The sequence below is a fragment of the Marmota flaviventris genome, chromosome 20 (assembly GCF_047511675.1).
Source record: "Marmota flaviventris isolate mMarFla1 chromosome 20, mMarFla1.hap1, whole genome shotgun sequence".
Lineage (NCBI taxonomy): Eukaryota > Metazoa > Chordata > Mammalia > Rodentia > Sciuridae > Marmota > Marmota flaviventris.
In genome coordinates this window covers 18764090-18780345 of record NC_092517.1, presented here as the reverse complement: position 1 = coordinate 18780345, position 16256 = coordinate 18764090, and the positions used below count along the sequence as shown (strand labels likewise).

The following is a 16256-nucleotide window of genomic DNA, read 5'->3' as shown; positions in this document are numbered from 1 at the left end:
TGAATGTACCTGGGAACTATTTTATACTAAACTCCAGTTACTTTCTCCTGAGAGAAGCAAGCCGGCCACTGTTTAACCCGGACCCATTCACTAGTCACTTGGGCGAGTGGCTGGGGTCAGGAGCTGTGGGTGACTCGGATCTGGATGTGACACAGTGGAAGACGGTAGCTGGTCAAGTTCCCAACAATCTGGGTTCAATCAGTAAAGCACTTGCAGGAGCCTACAAAGACAGGTGGAGGGGCCACTTCAGGGCACAGCTTGGTAGCATGTCAGAAAACCTCAAAAAGTGTCTATCCTAGCTGCGTGCGGTGACCCACGCCTGTCGTCCCAGCAGCTGGGGAGGCTGAGGCAGGAGGATCGCAAGTTGGAGGCCAGCCTCAGCAACTTAGTGAGGCCCTAAGCAACTCAGTGAGACGCTGTCTCTAAATGAAATGCAAATTAGGTCTGGGGACGGGGCTCAGGGGTTAAGAGCCCCTGGGTTCAATTCCCGGAACCAAAAATAATTCAAATAATGTCTCTCCTGTTCACGAAGCCTATTAGACCGTTCTTAAGGAAGTCAGGTAGGGAGCTGATGATGAGCCCGAGGTATTCCCCGCACCCCCTGATGGTGACACAGTCTGGACGTTTCCTATACAGGGGAGGTGACTTAGATGGGCACTGGTGCAGCGGGGCCGCTGTCCTGCTCAGCCACTGTTGACATGGACGTCTGCTACCTTGGGAGCAGGGCTGTGTCCCACGGGCGAAGTGGGGAGCGGGTTCCACAGCTAACCCAAGGTGATCTGGTCTTTGTAAGAAGGAGCACAGAGCTCAGATATTAAAGAAGCGGGTTAGTTGGGCAGAGGGGCACACACCAGTAATCTCAGCAGCTTGGGAGGCTCAGGCTAGAGGATTGTGAGTTGGAGGCCAGCCTCAGCAACTTAGTGAGAACCTCTCAAAATAAGAGGGGCTGGGCTCGGGCAGAGCCCCGGGTGTGTATGTGAAGCCTGGGTTTGGTGCAAGGAGAGAGCATGTTGTCCTTGAAGGAGAGTCGGGTGCCTTACTGCCTCTGGCTCCCTGGGGGCCTGTACCTTGCTGTGACAGGCGGCTGGGATCTCCCGCCCTGCACTGCTATCCCTCTCCACCCACCCTTCCCTTGCCTTGGCAGGAGGTCCCTACGGACCCCGGAGGCACTGCCGGGCCAGCGGCTGCACAGGCACCAGGAAGCACCATCAACCTCAGGGACCTGCAGTGACACCCGCCCTCTGGAGCATGTCCAGGCTGCGCTTCCCCAGGTGACACCGATGACATGGTACCGGGGGCTCAGAGGCCCCCCTTGGTGTCCACCCAGAAGCCTCGCCTCGTTCTTCAGAGACTTTGGGTCCATTTATCAAAAACTTTGATTTCCATCAGGAACCATCTGGGCCGAACTTTTTGACACTGTCCTGACGGGGAGGCACCCTCTCGGGCGGTGCCCGGTGTGTGTGGCTGCCGTTCCCAGGTCCCAGTGGATCTCAGTTTGTAATTGTTGCATCAAAAGGAAAAAAAAAAGATCTATATAGGAAGTAGGGCAGAGTCAGGTCCTGCTCCAGGACAACCCTGTCCCCGGGGCTCTCCCACCACCAGTGTTTTATTTTACATCGTGTGTGCCCAGGAAAGATCTAGAAATCCCATCTTCTGTGACAGGCCACTTCTCAGTGCTTGGGATGGTGGTCACAGTGGGCCCATCTTGCCAATCTTAGCCCCAGGGTGAAGCCAGACCCCAGTCCGTGTTCCAGCAAGACAGACAGACAGCAAGTTTGGGAGGAAGGTGACCAGGGACGCCCTGGGACCTGGGTCCAGCCAATGGGGAGCTGCACATTTGAATGCGAGAGTTAAAAAAAAGAAAAAAGAAAAAAAACCTTTTCAGATGCCGTCTCTAAGCTCCACGTTTGGCTATTGTTAAATAGTAAGTGACCACGGTGCCTAATGCCATCTCCTGAGTGCTGGGACTAATGTGAGGGACCGTGACAGTGGCACACAGATGGCTCTTACGGTACAGGTGGCCGGTGTACCCACACTGCGCCCACTACCCTTTCCCCAGGGGGTGTCCCCTGGGAGGAGACGTCCATCACTTGGCACACACCAGCTGGTCAGTGCCTGGACACAGGACCCCCAGAATGCGTCCCTTCCCCCTGGTGCCTTTGAAGTTGACCCCGATGCAGCTGCGGGTCCCCACCTAGGCATCCTGCCACTCTGCGCTCCCTCTGTTCCTGTTTTTCTCTAATTTGGGGACTTTGGCCTCCGGAGGGGGAGGCCAAGTGTGCCGAGCCTCCTCTGTCTGCTGTCCCTCCGGAAAGGAACTGAGGCCATTTGGGAGCCACTCCTCTCCTCAGGTCCCTGTGCTGCTGACAGGCCACGTTCTGGGGTCATCTGTGCCCACCTGTCCTCCAGGGGCCTCCCGTAATGGGGAGCCCCTCTCGGGTGAGCCCCTGCGTCTCCCACTGGGCGTCACCACCGAGGGGTTAAAACTGGCTGGCGGAGCGCTGGTCACCGAGGCTGCCTGCCTGGCGACCGCCACCTCCGAGTGCAAGTGAATAAAGGTTTTTGTATTGTCGTGCATCAAAGGTCTGTCCCCAGCTTGATTCAGGTCCCCCTTCACCCTCCGGGGGCCTCGTCCCCCTGCGCCACCCGGCGGCGGGGCTCCAAGGAGTTGCCAGACTGAAAACCGGGCGGGTCCCCGATGGCGCGCGCTGGGGTCAGTGACAGGGACAGGCCATCAACACCCACAGAAAAACAATACGTGGCTTTATTGGTGCGACCAGGAAGCCGCAGAGTCCGGCCCGCGGACCCTGCGCCCGGCCCCTGGTCGCTGCGACCTCCCGCTTCGCTAAGTGAAGAAGAAGAGCAGCTCCTCCTCTTCCTTGTCCACCACCGGGTGCTCGGGATCCTCCTTCACCCTGGGGGCCGGGGGCCGCGACCGGCACACCAGCTTGCGGCCCCGCTGCGAGGGGGGAGCTCGGTGAGCGCGCCTCTGCCCGGCCGGCCCCGGGGCGCTTCTGACGCACCTGCCTGTCCTGGGCGCCTGAGGTCCCCTGCTCCAGCCCGCCCCGCCCACGGAGGCCCCGCCCACCCCGTCCTCTCACCTGGGCACCAGAGGCCCCGCCCACCCACGTCTGCCCCGCCTTGGGCACGGGAGGCCCCGCCCCTGCCCACTGCTGGGCCTGGCGACGGCGGCGGCTCCCCACGGCTCAGGACCCGGCTGCCGCCGGCGCCGAAAGGCGGGTGGCTGCCCTGGGAGCTCAGTGGGGTGCGCGCCTGCGCGGAGCGGGAGGCAGGGGCTGCGGGCCAGTCTGCACCCAGGACTGTGTGTCCAGGAAGGAGCCCCCACCGGGACCTCAGAAGGGCAGCCCGGGGAGGGGGCAGCCTCCGAAGTGACGCCTGGCCGCAGAGGCTCCGTCCCGCCTGCCTGGCGGCCACCAGCAGCAGCCCGCCCTCCGAGGCCCCAGCGGCAGGCACGAACAGGCTCTCCCTGGGCTCGCCGCGGCCCGCCGCCTACCTTCCTCTTGACCGCCGCCTGGGCCCGGGCCCGAGCCCGCTGCAGACGCTCCTCCTGCAGCATCCTCTGCATCATGGCCTTCTCCTCCCGGAGCCTGCAAACGGGCGACGGCAGGGCCAGCGGTGGCCGGAGGCCCCAGCTCCGCAGCGCCCCTCCGCCCGGCCTCGGGCCAGGCCACGCCCACCCAGATCGCCCAGCGCCGGGTGGGCGTGGCCGGGGCGGTCAGAGCTTCAGAGCGGACACCTGCCTGTGGCCCTGGAGCCACATCTGCGTGCCCGTGGGGCAGTGCTGGCTGCTGTCACCAAACCTTTGCCCGCCACCCCCTCTAAGCTGGGTGCTGGGGACCGGGAGGGGAAGCCCCCTTGCTTGTGGGAGGCAGGTGGGCGCTGAAGGAGGACCGTCCTGGGGGCCGGCATGAGGTGGACGATGACCCGGGCAGTGCACGGGCCAGATGGCCCTGGTGGCTTCTCATCTCACCTGGTCCCCAGGGAGCCTGTCACACGCTCTCGGGCAGCGTCGTCAGAGAGCTGGCCCCGCCCACCCTGCCGCCCGGCCTGAACAGGGTCCCCAGGTGCCCACCTGCCGCCCCTCCCACCCACCCCGGGGAAAGAGTCCAGCCAAATCCTGCCTTCCGCGTCTGTCCCTGCCTGGCACCCTTCCCTGACGCCCCTGTGTCCCCGAAGGCCACACCCTCCACCTTCCCCTCTTCTCGACAGGTCCTTCCCGCAGTCCCCTGACCCCTGGCGCTCCTCCCCGCCCGCCCTCCCGATGGCCACAGTCCCCTGACCCCTGTCGTTCCTCTCACCTCCGGTGGCGCTCCTTCTCCTGGGCCTTCTCGATCTGCTCCACCCAGGAGGCCGGCATGCGCTCCAGGCTCTCCAGCAGCTCCTCCAGCTGGTGCTCGATGGTGGTGAGCATCTGCACGGTGCCCAGGTTCGCCTCCTGCGGGCCGCCCACGCAGCGCCTGTACACGTCCAGCACCTTGTGGTCCAGGCTCTCCAGCAGCTTGTCCTGCGGGAGGGGACGCTGCCAGGGCCTGCGGCCACCGTGGGTGTCCAGGAAACAGGTGGCACACTTTGGGGGACTGGCCTTTCACAGCCAGAGCAGCCCAACCCCCCTGGTCCCCTCAGGGCAGCCACCGGGGCCCCACCCTGCATCTCAGCCCTTCCCCCCAGCTGCCTAGGCCAGGCCCCAAAGCCCGGTGGCCCGTCAAGGGACCCCTGCGCTAAGCCCAGCTCGTCCCAGAACCAGGGACAGGAAGGCTCAGCCAGTTCCCAGTGACACCTGCTGGGGCAGGGGGCTGCCGTCCTGCTCACAGCGGCTTCCTGTGCGCCTGGCCCTGGGCCCGCCCGGTGCCCGGGAGGCCCTTGGCAGCCTTTCTAGCGACTGAGGTCCCTGGTGTCCCATCACTCTGGGAATGAGCTGAGCCCTGCGGACCCCAGTTCCTGCGGCCCAGAGCATCAGTGGCCTCTTGTTCTCTCAGATTTCTCCCCTCACAGCCCAGCCGGAGGACACGCCCCCGTCCACGCCCCCGTCCACGCCCCCGTCCACGCCCCCGTCCACGCCCCCGTCCACGCCCCCGTCCACGCCCCCGTCCACGCCCCCGTCCACGCCCCCGTCCACGCCCCCGTCCACCGGTGGAGCTACTTAAGCAGACAGATGCGTGTGATGCAAAAGGAGGGCCCTTGGGGACCTGGGGAACCTAGCCTGGGGACCTGGGGACCTGGGGGCCTGGGGCGGCCATCTGCAGGACCATTCCCGGGTGAGGCCCAGGAGCCAGAACGCTGAGTCTGGACTTTGCTCTGGGGCCCGAGGCCACCGAGCTGCCCACCTGCTGGTCGCCCATGTATTCCCCAAAGTGGAAGACGCGGGCCTTGAGCTCCAGCTCAGAAGCCATCTCTTCTTCCTTGGCAATGGACATGGTCATCGTGGTCACCCACTGCTTCAGCTGCTGGACCTCCCTGTCCCTGCATGGGGGTGGGGGGGACACGGCCTCTAAGACAATCGACCCTCTGCTTCAGGACGGGGAGTCTCAAAGGCTAGAGGGAGGGATGCAGAAGGTGAGACTCCAAAAAACCAAATTTTGGTGGGGGGGGGGGGGGCACCAGGGGTTGATCCAGAGGCAGTGACCCACTGACCCCGTCCCCAGCCCTTTTACTTTTTATTTAGAGACAGGGTCTCGCTGAGTGGCTTAGGGCTTTGCTTATTGTTGAGGCTGGCCTCCAACTCGTGATCCTCCTGCCTCAGCCTCCCTAGCTGCTGGAATGAACAGGCGTGGGCCACTACGTCCGGCTCCCTCAAGGTCTTTCGGGGCCTCCTGGTCGTGATCGATGAGCCCACTACCTCACTCCTCCAAGAAGCCCTTGCTGGCCCCCAGCCATCCCTTGCTGGCCCCCAGCCATCCCGCCTGGGGGACACTGCAGTAGCTCATGGCTGCGTCTGCTCGTGCCCCTGCTGAGCAGCTGGCTCTCAGCAAGAGCAGGACGACACCCTGCACAGGGACCCAAGGGTGTGCGGTGGGCAGCCAGACCTCCCTCTGTGGCCCCCAGCCTGGGACCCCGCCCTGCAGCAAAGGGGGGCGGGGGAGGAGGACGCACATGCGCACATGCGTGCTCTTCAGGGTGAGGTTCAGCTCCTCCAGCGTCTCCTCCATCTCCTGGGTGTTCTGGATCAGAGACAGGTTCTGCTCCTCCAGGTCCGTGAAGATGTCCAGCAGCTGCTGCGGCTCCGTGAAGAACAGCACCTGTTCCTGCAAGGATGGCGTCCGGCAGGGGCTGCAGGGGACCCTGGGGCAGGAGGGGCAGCTGCCTGGGCCCATGGGGGGAGGGGGGTGCAGGGCTGAGGGAGGGGAAGGCACAGCCAGGTCACCAACCTCCTCATCGCTGTCCGAGTCCTCCGGCATGGGGTCAGAGCTGGGCCTGCGAAGAGGTGCTGGGGTCGGTCAGGGCTTGGAGGGGGACCAGCCTAGGTGGCCCTATGGGTGGAACATCCTGCCCCTTTTATGGCCTTGCAGTCGGGGGACACTTTCAAAATCCCATCAGCAACTCTCTCTCCAGGTAGCATGAACCTCTCTCCAAGTTCATGGCTGCTTCACTGCCCTGTCCACGCCTACCTCAGGGCCTTTGCACCTGCCTCTCCCCCTTGCCATTCATTTCCTGAGGACCCCCCCTCCTCTAAGGCTTGTCCGCATTCGGAGGTGTAGCTCGGCCAGCCACCAGCTCACTCTGCACCCAGAACATATAAAGCACTAACAGAGCCCCGTAAGAAAAAGGTATATCAAGGGACAGACGTCGGCCGGCCAGCGGTGGCGCTCGCCGGTCATCCCTGCGACTCGGGAGGCTGAGGCAGGAGGACCGCAAGCAAGCTGGAGGCCAGCCTCAACAGTAGCGAGACCCTGTCTCTCCAATGTGAGAAAGCATTTCTCAGTGGCTCCTGTCCTCTGGGCCCTGCCACAGCTGCAGGGGAGTGGGCAGGTCCCCTGCAAGGCCCCCTCGCCCCCCGTCCTGTCCCCCTTACCTCCCAGGGTCCGGCTGACTGGGTGGCAAGGGTTGGAGGCTGCTGCTGCTACTAGACAGGGCCTGTCCACCCCGTGTGGCCTGCAGAAGCTTCAGGGGCTTCTTCACGATGTGAGGCTCTGGGGGACAGAGCAGTGGTCACCTTAAGTGTCCTGGTCTCAGGACCAGGAGCCCCTCCTGCCCGGGGTGACCACGTACCTCTGCCCAACAAAGAGGCCATCTTGCTCTTGACCCCGGGTCCTTAGGGAACAAAGGAAGAGATCCCAGATGGCAGGGGCTGAGCCAAGCTTCCGGTGAGTGGGCGGCTGTGAGTGTCCAGGACCCACAGGAGAGACCTCACCCACGGGGCCACACCCCAGCCCCTCTAATATTTTACTTAGAGGCAGGGTCTCACTAAGTGGCTGAGGCTGGCCTCCAACTCACGATCCTCCTGCCTCAGCCTCCCCAGCTGCTGGGAGGACAGATGTGCACGGCTCAAGGCCCCTGTTTTCAAGTTGAGAGTCGCAACCCTCGGTGCAGATGTTGGGCTGAGCCACACGCGGGGCTCAGGGGGTGTGAGTCCAGCTGGGGACGTGAAGGTCGCCAAGGAGCCAGCCGCGTAAGGCCTGAGTGCTGACAAGGGCCTGTCCCCTGGGCACAGGGCCTGGGCCGACAGCAGAGCTCCCCCTGGGACCCACATTCTCTGTTCCACTACCTTTGTCCCCTGGTGCCGGGATCCCACCGCCCTTCGCGGGGGCCTGGGCCACCTCCTTGGCCTTCCTGAGGGCCAACCGCCGCCTCTCCTGTCCCTGCAGCCACTCCTTGGGTGACACCTTGTACAGGAAGTCCTTGTACATCTTGTACTGCTGCAGGGTGTCCTCGAACTTGGCGATCTCGCTAGGCCGGGGAAGGGAGGTCAGTCCCCCTGTCCCTGTCCCCGACCCCGTCCCCTCGGAGACCCTCTGGCTGGCCCCCCCATCCCACCGCGGCCAGCGCTGGCTGGAGAGGACGCCCACCCTGCAGGGGTCAGGAGTGTCTAGGTGGCCCTCGGGGACGCGCTGGCCCCTGTCCACCCTGGGAACTTGTTGCTCTCTACAGCGGGGACCCGAGGCGAGAGGGTGGGTGCGCAAGGAAAGGCCGGGCCTCTACCTCAGCCTCCCGAGAGGCTCCAAGTCACTCCCTGAAGCTGGGCCCAGGTGACCAAGGGGACCAGGGCCGTCCACGGGCCAGCGCGGCCTCTGGCCTCACCTCTTGACGTGCATGATCTGGATGGTGAGCTCCCGGATCTCCGCCATCTTATCCATCTTGACTTTGGTCTCCTTCTCAGCCCTGGGAGAGGCAGGGAGGCCAGGAGGCCGGTCACCGATTGAGGCTAAAGAAGGAGCCAGCACCTTGGGCTGAGAGCCCAGGGCCAGGGCAGCCCTAGGGACTGGCCAGGGGCCGGGGGAGAGCCCAGGGTGGTCAGGGTCATGGCTTGGCAAGAGGGGAGGCTGGGGGTGTCCAGCTGAGGTTGGGTGGAGGCCCTGGGTGGAGGCCCTGGGTGGAGGCCCTGGGTGGAGACGTAGGAGGGAGGACGTGGGGACGGTGTCAGGGATCCCCTGGACTCACAGTCTCATGGCCTGGACGGAGTTGGCGTCGTTGTCTCTGAGGAACTCGTCAAAGAGCATGGCGTCCATCTCCAATGACTTCTGGGCCTCCTTCAGCCGGGCCTCTTCCTCGGAGGCCAGGGACTCCAGCCTCCTGATCTCACTCCGCTTCATCTCCACGGCGTACTGGGGGCCGGCAGGACAAGGTCACAGCGCCCACCTGCGCCCTGGCCCCAAGCTGGACGTGGCCTCCCGGGCAGGTGCCAGGAGGGGACCTACCTGGATCAGGAACATCTTCCGCTTCTGGTCGATGTAGCTGCTCAGGGTGTCGGGCTCCATTTTCTTTTCTGGAATGACAAGGCCCCAGCCAGCGCTGGGGACAGGAGCTCAGAACCTTAGGGGCCGTGACCTCCCGCTCCCAGGACCCAAAGGGACGGGATTCACCCGGGCAGGGGGAGTGCTCTGTTGTCCCCTACCACCAGCAAAGGGACAGCATGCCCCGCCCCCAGGACACACCCAGCCCTTTCTAGGCTGGGGTCCGCACCCTCGGGGACAACCCAGCATGACTATTCAGACATCCAAAAGTCAGGAAAAAAAAAAAAAAAAACAGAAAAATCACTGCAAATGCAAATTGGTCACCTCAAGGTGACTTAAGCAATAAGAGGTGCACAGGTGACATGCCACCTTGTGGAAGGGACTCGAGCACCGGTAGGTCTGGGTATCTGTTGTGAGTGGGATGTGAGGTGTCACCCAGAGGCGCCATCATCACCGTGAGCCACGCACAGGGACGCACGCCTGTCATCCCCGCAGCTCCAGAGGCTGAGGCAGGAGGATCGCAAGTTGGAGGCCAGCCTCAGCCACTTGGCCCTAAGTAAATTAGTGAGGCCCTGTCTGTTGTGCTGTGGCTGTGAGTGTCCCCAGAGCCCCCCTGGGAGGTGACACAGGAAGGTCCAGAGGAGGAGTGAGGGGGTGTGAGGCCTGAACCCTGGCAGGGAATGGCTCCCTGGGGTCCCCTGGTGGGGTATGGGGAGGAGGTGGCCCTGGGGCCGTGGCTTGGGGTCTCTATTTGTCCCTGGAGAGTGGAGTCCCTGCTCCCTGGTCCCCGTGGGAGCTGCTCCCTCCCCACACTCTTCCTCCATGATGTCCTGCCTCCCCTCAGCCCAGGAGTGGGGCCACCTTCTGTGGACCACGACCTCTGACCCTGAACCCCCAAAGCTGTCTACAAGTAGGTTTGGGTATCCAAGGGGGCCCGGAACCCCCCCCCCAGCAGATACGAAGGGAGGCCTGTGTTCCATTCTCCAGGGTTGGGGTGGGCCAGGCGGAAGTCATGCCTGTGTCTAACTTGGGTCTCTCTTGCTGTGGTGCCCTTCTCTCTTGGAACGAGGCTCTACTCAGCCCCACTGTGAGAATTTCAGTAACAACCAGCTGGGACCTGAATGGGGCCGGATGGAGCAAGGGCCCTGGGGTCTCCACTCCAACACCCTGACCCTGTCCCCGGGCCTCAGAAAGAAGAAGGCATTCCCCAGGAGCTAGGAAAGGTCCCCTCCCCAAAACTGTCCCCTCTGGCCTTGTCCCTCAGACCCTGTCCCTTCCACAGGGGTGTGACTGACACAGCAGGCAGGGCACAGGACCCAGGGACGCTTAGCCACCGAGCCACATCCCAGCCCCCGTTTTAATATTTGATTTTGAGACGGGGTCTCGCTGAGCTGCTCAGGGCCTGGCTAAGCGGTTGGGCCACCTTGAAGCAGTGCTACTGGCCCCTCAAGGAGACCCAGCTCCCTCCTGGGCCATCAAGGTCAGGGGACTGACAAGCCTGGGGCCCAAAGCTCTAGGTCCTGTCCCTTCCCCACCCCGGCAGGACAAGACGCCCTCCGCCTCTCCCAGGCCCTGGGGGTTGGACAGCAGAGGCAGAAACGGGTCACACTGACCCCTGCTTTGGGGGTGGACGACAGCACTTCTGAGCAAACCCGTTCCTCCCCAAATAACCCCCAGGTCTAAAGTGGAGGGCGTGAGGGGTCCTGGAGCCCCCCCCCCCCAGCTACCGTGTCCCAGGGCTGTCATCCCACCGGGTTGGGGATGCAGCTCAGTGGTAGAGCCCCCCTGGGTTCAATCACTTGCACAAAATATGAAGTAATCAAAGCCGGGCCCCGGTGGCGCACACCTGTCCTCCCAGCACCTGGGGAGGCTGAGGCAGGAGGATCGCAAGTTGGAGGCCAGCCTCAGCCATTTAGAGAAGAGGCCCTGAGCAACTTCATGAGACCCTGTTCTCAAAATAAATATATTTTTTTAAAAGGGATGTGGCTCAGTGGTAAATCACCCCCAGGTTCAATCCCTGGTGCCAATAAATATAAATAATTTTTTAAAAAATGCTCTAGGGTTTACACCCCTTCTGGACTGGGAGGGTGGAGACGGAGTCTCGGACAAAGCAGCCTCTCAAAGCCCTGGAAAGCACACCCACGGTGCCTGGTGGCCAGCCTGGGGAGCGGGCCCTACAGAGAACGGGGCTTCCCGGGGCGGGTGGCACCTCTGGTCATGGCCAGTTTCCAGGCCGCTTCTTGCTGGAAGGCTCGCATCTGCTCCTCCCCTGCCTGTAGCTCCCTGTCCTCTGCCTCCTCCTCCAGCAACAGCTCACGACGCAGGTGGCTCTGCTTGGTGGACACCTTGGAGGAGATGGTCGTCTTCTGGTGGACCTGCATGGCCTTCCTCTGCTCCCGCTCCTGGGGACATGGTTGTGTCAGTCGCATTTAACTGAGGGCCTCAAGTTTTGAGGTGCTGAGTATCACAGTCGCATTTAACGGAGGGCCTCATGTTTTGAGGTGCTGAGTATCACAGTCTCATTTAACTGAGGGCCTCATGTTTGGAGGTGCTGAGTATCACAGTCTCACTTAACTGAGGGCCTCATGTTTTGAGGTGCTGAGTATCACAGTCGCATTTAACTGAGGGCCTCATGTCTTGAGGTGCTAAATATGACAGACAGGTCCGGGGAATTTAGAACCTTCTGGGTTTCCAAAAGAACCTCGGAATCCAGAGTGGGATGGGCAGGGTATTGTTGGTATTGGTCGGCTGGAAGGTCACTTGGTGGTCTGTTGTCCCTACTCATGGGCCACCTTGTCCTGCACCCTCTGTGTCCCCCACCCACCCACCGGATGCCACCCTGACCCAACCCTCCCTCAGAGGAGACTCCAGGACGGGAGGCAGGGAAAGCACCAGATCTCTGGCCAAGATCACCACTGACTCTTGCTGTCCTTGTCCTGTGGGTCCTGCACAGACCCTGCCAGGTCCTCACCCACCCGCCTGCACCTTTCACCGAAGTCATTTGGACACTCTGGGGTGGCTTGACTTCCTGCCAGGACCTGCCAGCTGCCTCAAAGAATTCAATATCTAAGAATCTTGCATGAGTTCAGGACCCAGCCGATGGCTTCATAAGAGGGGCCCAAGGAAACTGTGAGCCATTGACTGTTGTAGAGAACTTGATCTGAGGAAATTGCTCTTCTGAGAAGGAAAGTGGTGTCTGCTGCTGGTCTGAGAGAAGGAAGCCCCCAGGGGGGAAGGGAGGTCACCGAGGGGCTGGCCCCTGGCCAGTACTCACCAAAATCGCCTTATTGAGCTCCTGGTCCCTGAACAGGAAGAAGTCCACGTCCCCAGACATGTGGAAAGGATTGGCCGAGGGACTGGAAACCTTCGCAGGCTCTGGGGAGGGAGACACCTTGTTGGACAGAGGAGCCAGCTCTTTCTTGCAGTGGCTTATGTCCCTGGGGTCTGGGTGTCCCCCCAGCCCAGCAGGCAAGAGGAAACAGGGGTGAGCGTCCACCCGACGTCACCACCCGCTGAGTCACCTTTGTCCTTCTTGGTCGGCTTCTCGGGATGGTCCTCAATGATGGAAGACAGACTCTTGTTCATGGTCTGCAAGCTCTTCCCTGGGGACATATAAGAGTGACAGCCAGGACACTGAGTGACTCTGAGCACTGAGCAAGGAGGGGAAAGACACCGTCTGTGCAGGGGGCCTCTCTGAGCCTTGGTTTCTTTTTCTTTCTTTCTTTTCTTTTGGGTACCAGGATTGAACTCAGGGGCTCTCGACCCCTGAGCCCTGTCCCCAGCCCCCCTTTTTTTGTATTTTATTTAGGGACAGGGTCTCCCTGAGTGGCTTAGGGCCTCACTAAATTGTTGAGGCTGGCCTCCAACTTGGGATCCTCCTGCCTCAGCCTCTCAAGCCACGGGGATTATAGGCATGGGCCACCGCACCGCCCAGCTGCTGCTGTCCTTATAAAAGGGACATTTGGAAGCAGGCGCACACACAGGCAGAATACCTCGGGGACATGCAAACAAAGACACCAAAGATTGCTGGTGACCCCAGAAGCCAGGAGAAAGATGTGGTGCGCACACCCCTCGGGGTCCTCAGAGAGAATCGGACCGTCCACACCTCGGGTTCTTGTGCCTCCAACCCTCCAGAACCCGGTCAGCTGTGGTCCTGGTCATGGGCCCAGTAAGAAACTGGTCCACGGGGTTCGCGATCAGGGACTTGGCGCCTCGTGGCTGGGTCTAGAGTCCCCTCCACCACCCTGGGCGAGGTCTCCACCTTGGGACCCCAGGCTCCCAGTGTCTGGGACCCCAAGGGCACCCGGCCCAGCCCAGGACTTACTATTGTGGGCCAGGTTGTTGAAGACCAGGGAAGACAGCATCTTAGACATCCCAGCCCAGGACTAACGGGACAATGCGCAGGCTGACCTTGGCCGAGAACGATTCTCACCTGGGGAAGAGAAACAGCGCATGCGTCAGGTGCCCCGTGTCACAGCCCCCCGCCCCCGCTTCTGGGAGGGGGGCTGGCGCGATGGCTTGTCCTTCACGAGGGTCATGGAGAGACTCCCTCTGTGGGTTTAGTGGCCTTGATCTTTTGTTCTTTGACCAGATTAACTCTGTCTGCCCCAGGACCTTTGCACTCGCAAAGCCTCCACAGGAAAAAAGAAAATAAAAAGAAAAAAGAAATTGTCCCTCACCCCGCTGGGACCAGGGGGGCTCCTTTCCCTTCAAAACCAGCTCAAACACCACCCTTCACAGACATCTTCCCTGAAGGACATCCTCTTAGATCCGAATTTTGTTTTCTTCTCTGCAATTCCCACTACAAGGCGGTTGTTGGAAAAAAAAAAAAGTTGACTGCTAGGCTGGTGGCACCCACATGTCATCGCAGCAGCTTGGGAGGCTGAAGCAGGAGGATGGCGAGTTCAAAGCCAGCCTCAGCCACTTAGCGAGGCCCTAAGCAACTCAGTGAGACCCTGTCTCTAAATAAAAAATAAAAAGGGCTGGGGCGGGGCTCAGGGGTCAAGCACCCTTGGGTTCAATCCCCAGTGAGAAAGAGAGAGAGAGAGAGAGAGGGAGGTGGGGGAGGTTTATTAGCAGACACAGCAATGCACACCTGTAATCCCAAGCAGTTTGGGAGGCTGAGGCAGGAGGATTGCAAGGTGAGGCCAGCCTGGGCAATTTGGCAAGACCCCATCCCCAAATAATAACAGGGTGTAGCTCAGTGGAAAAGCGCCCTGGGCTCCTCCTCCCCAGAATCCACAAACAAAGCCCAGCCGTCGGTGTCCCCGGGGTGGGACCTCGGGAGAACAGGGTCTTCCCGGGAACAAAGCTCGGGACAGGTCCTCGGCCTCCCCAAACTGCTGGGTGCATTTTCGAGGCGCCCCCAGAGATCCCGGGGCGGCCAAGGACACAAGTGGGCAGCGGTTCCTCCCGGGAAACTGGAGGCGGGCTGGTGAGGCCGGCTTCCTAAGGTCCCCTCGATAGGTCGCTGCCTTGCAAAGCTGCACAGGGACCTCATGGGGACAGGGATGGAGAGATGCACGGGGACCCAGCAGAGCAGGGATGAGAGGGCAAAGAAAGGCGTGAGGCTTTGCAGGGGGACCTCGCAGGGGACCTTGTGGGGGTGGGTCTCACAGGGGGATCTCACTGGGGGACCTTAGGGGGGGACTTTGCAGGGGGACTTTATAGGGGGGCCTTGCAGGGGGACCTTACAGGGGGACTTTGCAAGGGGACCTTGCAGGGGGGGACCTCGCAGGGGGACCTCCCAGGGGGACCTTGCAGGGGAACCTCACCCCCACCAGCGCGCGCTGGCTCCGAAGCCGGAAGCCCGGCGCCGCCGTTCTCTGCCGCGTTGCAGCCGGCGCTCGGCGTTCCCCGTCGCCATGGCGACCATTCTCCACGCCCACTGTGACGTCACAGAGGCCGGAGCGGGTGGGCGGGGGCAGCGCCGAGTCCGCAGCCTGCGCTTCCTCCCGGGCTCCCTGCGCTGAGGCTGAGGCTGAGGCTGAGGCCGGGCGGGGACCCGGCGAGGGTGACGCGAGCGTCCTCCTTGTCACCCCTCCCCTCTGCGCTTCCTCGAGAGCGCTTTTTCTTCTTTCGTCCTGGAGCAAAAATAGACCTGGTCCCCTCCCGCCGGAGGCGGCTGCACTTTCTAGAAGGGCCTTTGACAAAGGGCAACTGGTGGGCTGCGTCCGATGGCGCGCGCCTGCCATCCCAGTGGCTCTGGAGGCTGAGACAGGAGGATCGCAGGGTGGAGGCCAGCCTCGGCAACTGAACGAGGCCCTAAGCAAACTCAGCAAGACCCTGTCTCTAAATGAAATACAAGACAGGGCTGGGGACGGGGCTCCGTGGCTGAGTGCCCCTGGTTTGTGTGCCCTGGGGAGGGAGGGAGGGAGGGAAGGATGGAAGGAAGGAAGGAAGGAAACCGTCTAGAAAATGTGGCCTGATTTGGAAATTCCATTCTGAGCCTCAGATCACTTACGGATTAAAGCCTTATTTTTATTGGCACCAGGAATTGAACCCAGGGCCCTGAACCACTGAGCCCCGTCCCCAGCCCTTTTCGTATTTTATTTAGAGACAGGGTCTATGCTAAGTTGCTGAGGCTGGCCTCTAACTTGAGATCCTCCTGCCTCAGCCTCCTGAGTCACTGAGATTACAGGTGTGAACCATTGTGCCTGGCTAAAAGCCTGTTTTAAAAAAAAAAAAAAATAAGATGGATTGATGGAGACGTGCAGGGACAGATCCGGAGAAGGCAGGAATGAGGTGGGGCAAGAACACCAGCGGGGTGACCACAGAGCGCATGCCCAAGGCATGTGGGTTACTACAAAATTCTTTGCTCGTTTTGGACGCTTGAAGTTCGAGAATCTTTCATAATAAAATGTTTTGGGAGACGTTAACAATTATTCTAAAGGGTGTTCTGGTCTGTGTAAGGGGTTTTGTTTGGGATTGGGGTCATCAGAGACAGGTCTGGCTGTGAGTGTCCCCAGAGCCCCCGTGGGAGGTGACACAGGAAGGTCCAGAGGAGGAGTGAGGGGGTGTGAGGCCAAAACTCTGGCAGGGAATGGCTCCCTGGGGGGTCCCCTGGTGGCCCCTGGAGGCAGGTGGGGTATGGGGAGGAGGTGGCCCTGGGGCTGTGGCTTGGGGTCTCTCTTTGTCCCTGGAGAGTGGAGTCTCTGCCCCCTGGTCCCCATGGGAGCTGCTCCCTCCCCACACTCTTCCTCCATGATGTCCTGCCTCCCCTCGGCCAGGATTGGAGCCGCCATCTGTGGACTGGGACCTCGGACACCCCTGTCTCCCTCTACAGTTGTGCTGGTGGGTCCTTGAGTCACAGCAACAAAAAACCTGTCAAATACAAGCGGGAAAGGT

General features: G+C 61.5%; 2 protein-coding genes across 6 annotated transcripts in view; one reads left to right on the top strand and one right to left on the bottom strand.

The window, feature by feature from the left end:
* The window catches only part of Zxdc (ZXD family zinc finger C), a 29841-nt gene extending 27274 nt beyond the window's left edge, over nt 1-2567 (top strand). For all 5 annotated transcript variants that reach the window (XM_071605944.1, XM_027931818.3, XM_071605946.1 and 2 more), the window contains one exon: nt 1145-2567. In XM_071605944.1, coding sequence (XP_071462045.1) covers nt 1145-1231 — 87 coding nt within the window. In that variant the 3' untranslated portion in view covers nt 1232-2567. The remainder of the gene's footprint in view (nt 1-1144) is intronic.
* Nucleotides 2568-2845: 278 nt separating this feature from the next.
* Cfap100 (cilia and flagella associated protein 100) lies at nt 2846-12494 on the bottom strand. The gene is made up of 15 exons (XM_071605887.1): nt 12431-12494; nt 12184-12284; nt 11119-11311; nt 8874-8941; nt 8617-8780; nt 8257-8337; nt 7724-7905; nt 7228-7269; nt 7031-7148; nt 6387-6432; nt 6112-6263; nt 5346-5481; nt 4320-4525; nt 3515-3608; nt 2846-2959 (listed from the first exon to the last, which is right to left on the bottom strand). The coding sequence occupies exons 1-15, from the start codon at nt 12492-12494 to the stop codon at nt 2846-2848; spliced, it is 1761 nt and encodes a 586-aa protein (XP_071461988.1).
* Between the last annotated feature and the right edge of the window lie 3762 nt (nt 12495-16256).

What these genes read in the sequence shown, in the direction of transcription:
- Cfap100 (XM_071605887.1), bottom strand. Translation starts at nt 12,494, where the DNA reads ATGAACAAGAGTCTGTCTTCCATCATTGAGGACCATCCCGAGAAGCCG. An exon ending in AGCTCAATAAGGCGATTTTG is followed by an intron (nt 11,312 to 12,183) that starts GTGAGTACTGGC and finishes CCATGTCCCCAG; the next exon opens with GAGCGGGAGCAGAGGAAGGC. An exon ending in GAGAAGGAGCGCCACCGGAG is followed by an intron (nt 3,609 to 4,319) that starts GTGAGAGGAACG and finishes GCCCGTTTGCAG; the next exon opens with GCTCCGGGAGGAGAAGGCCA.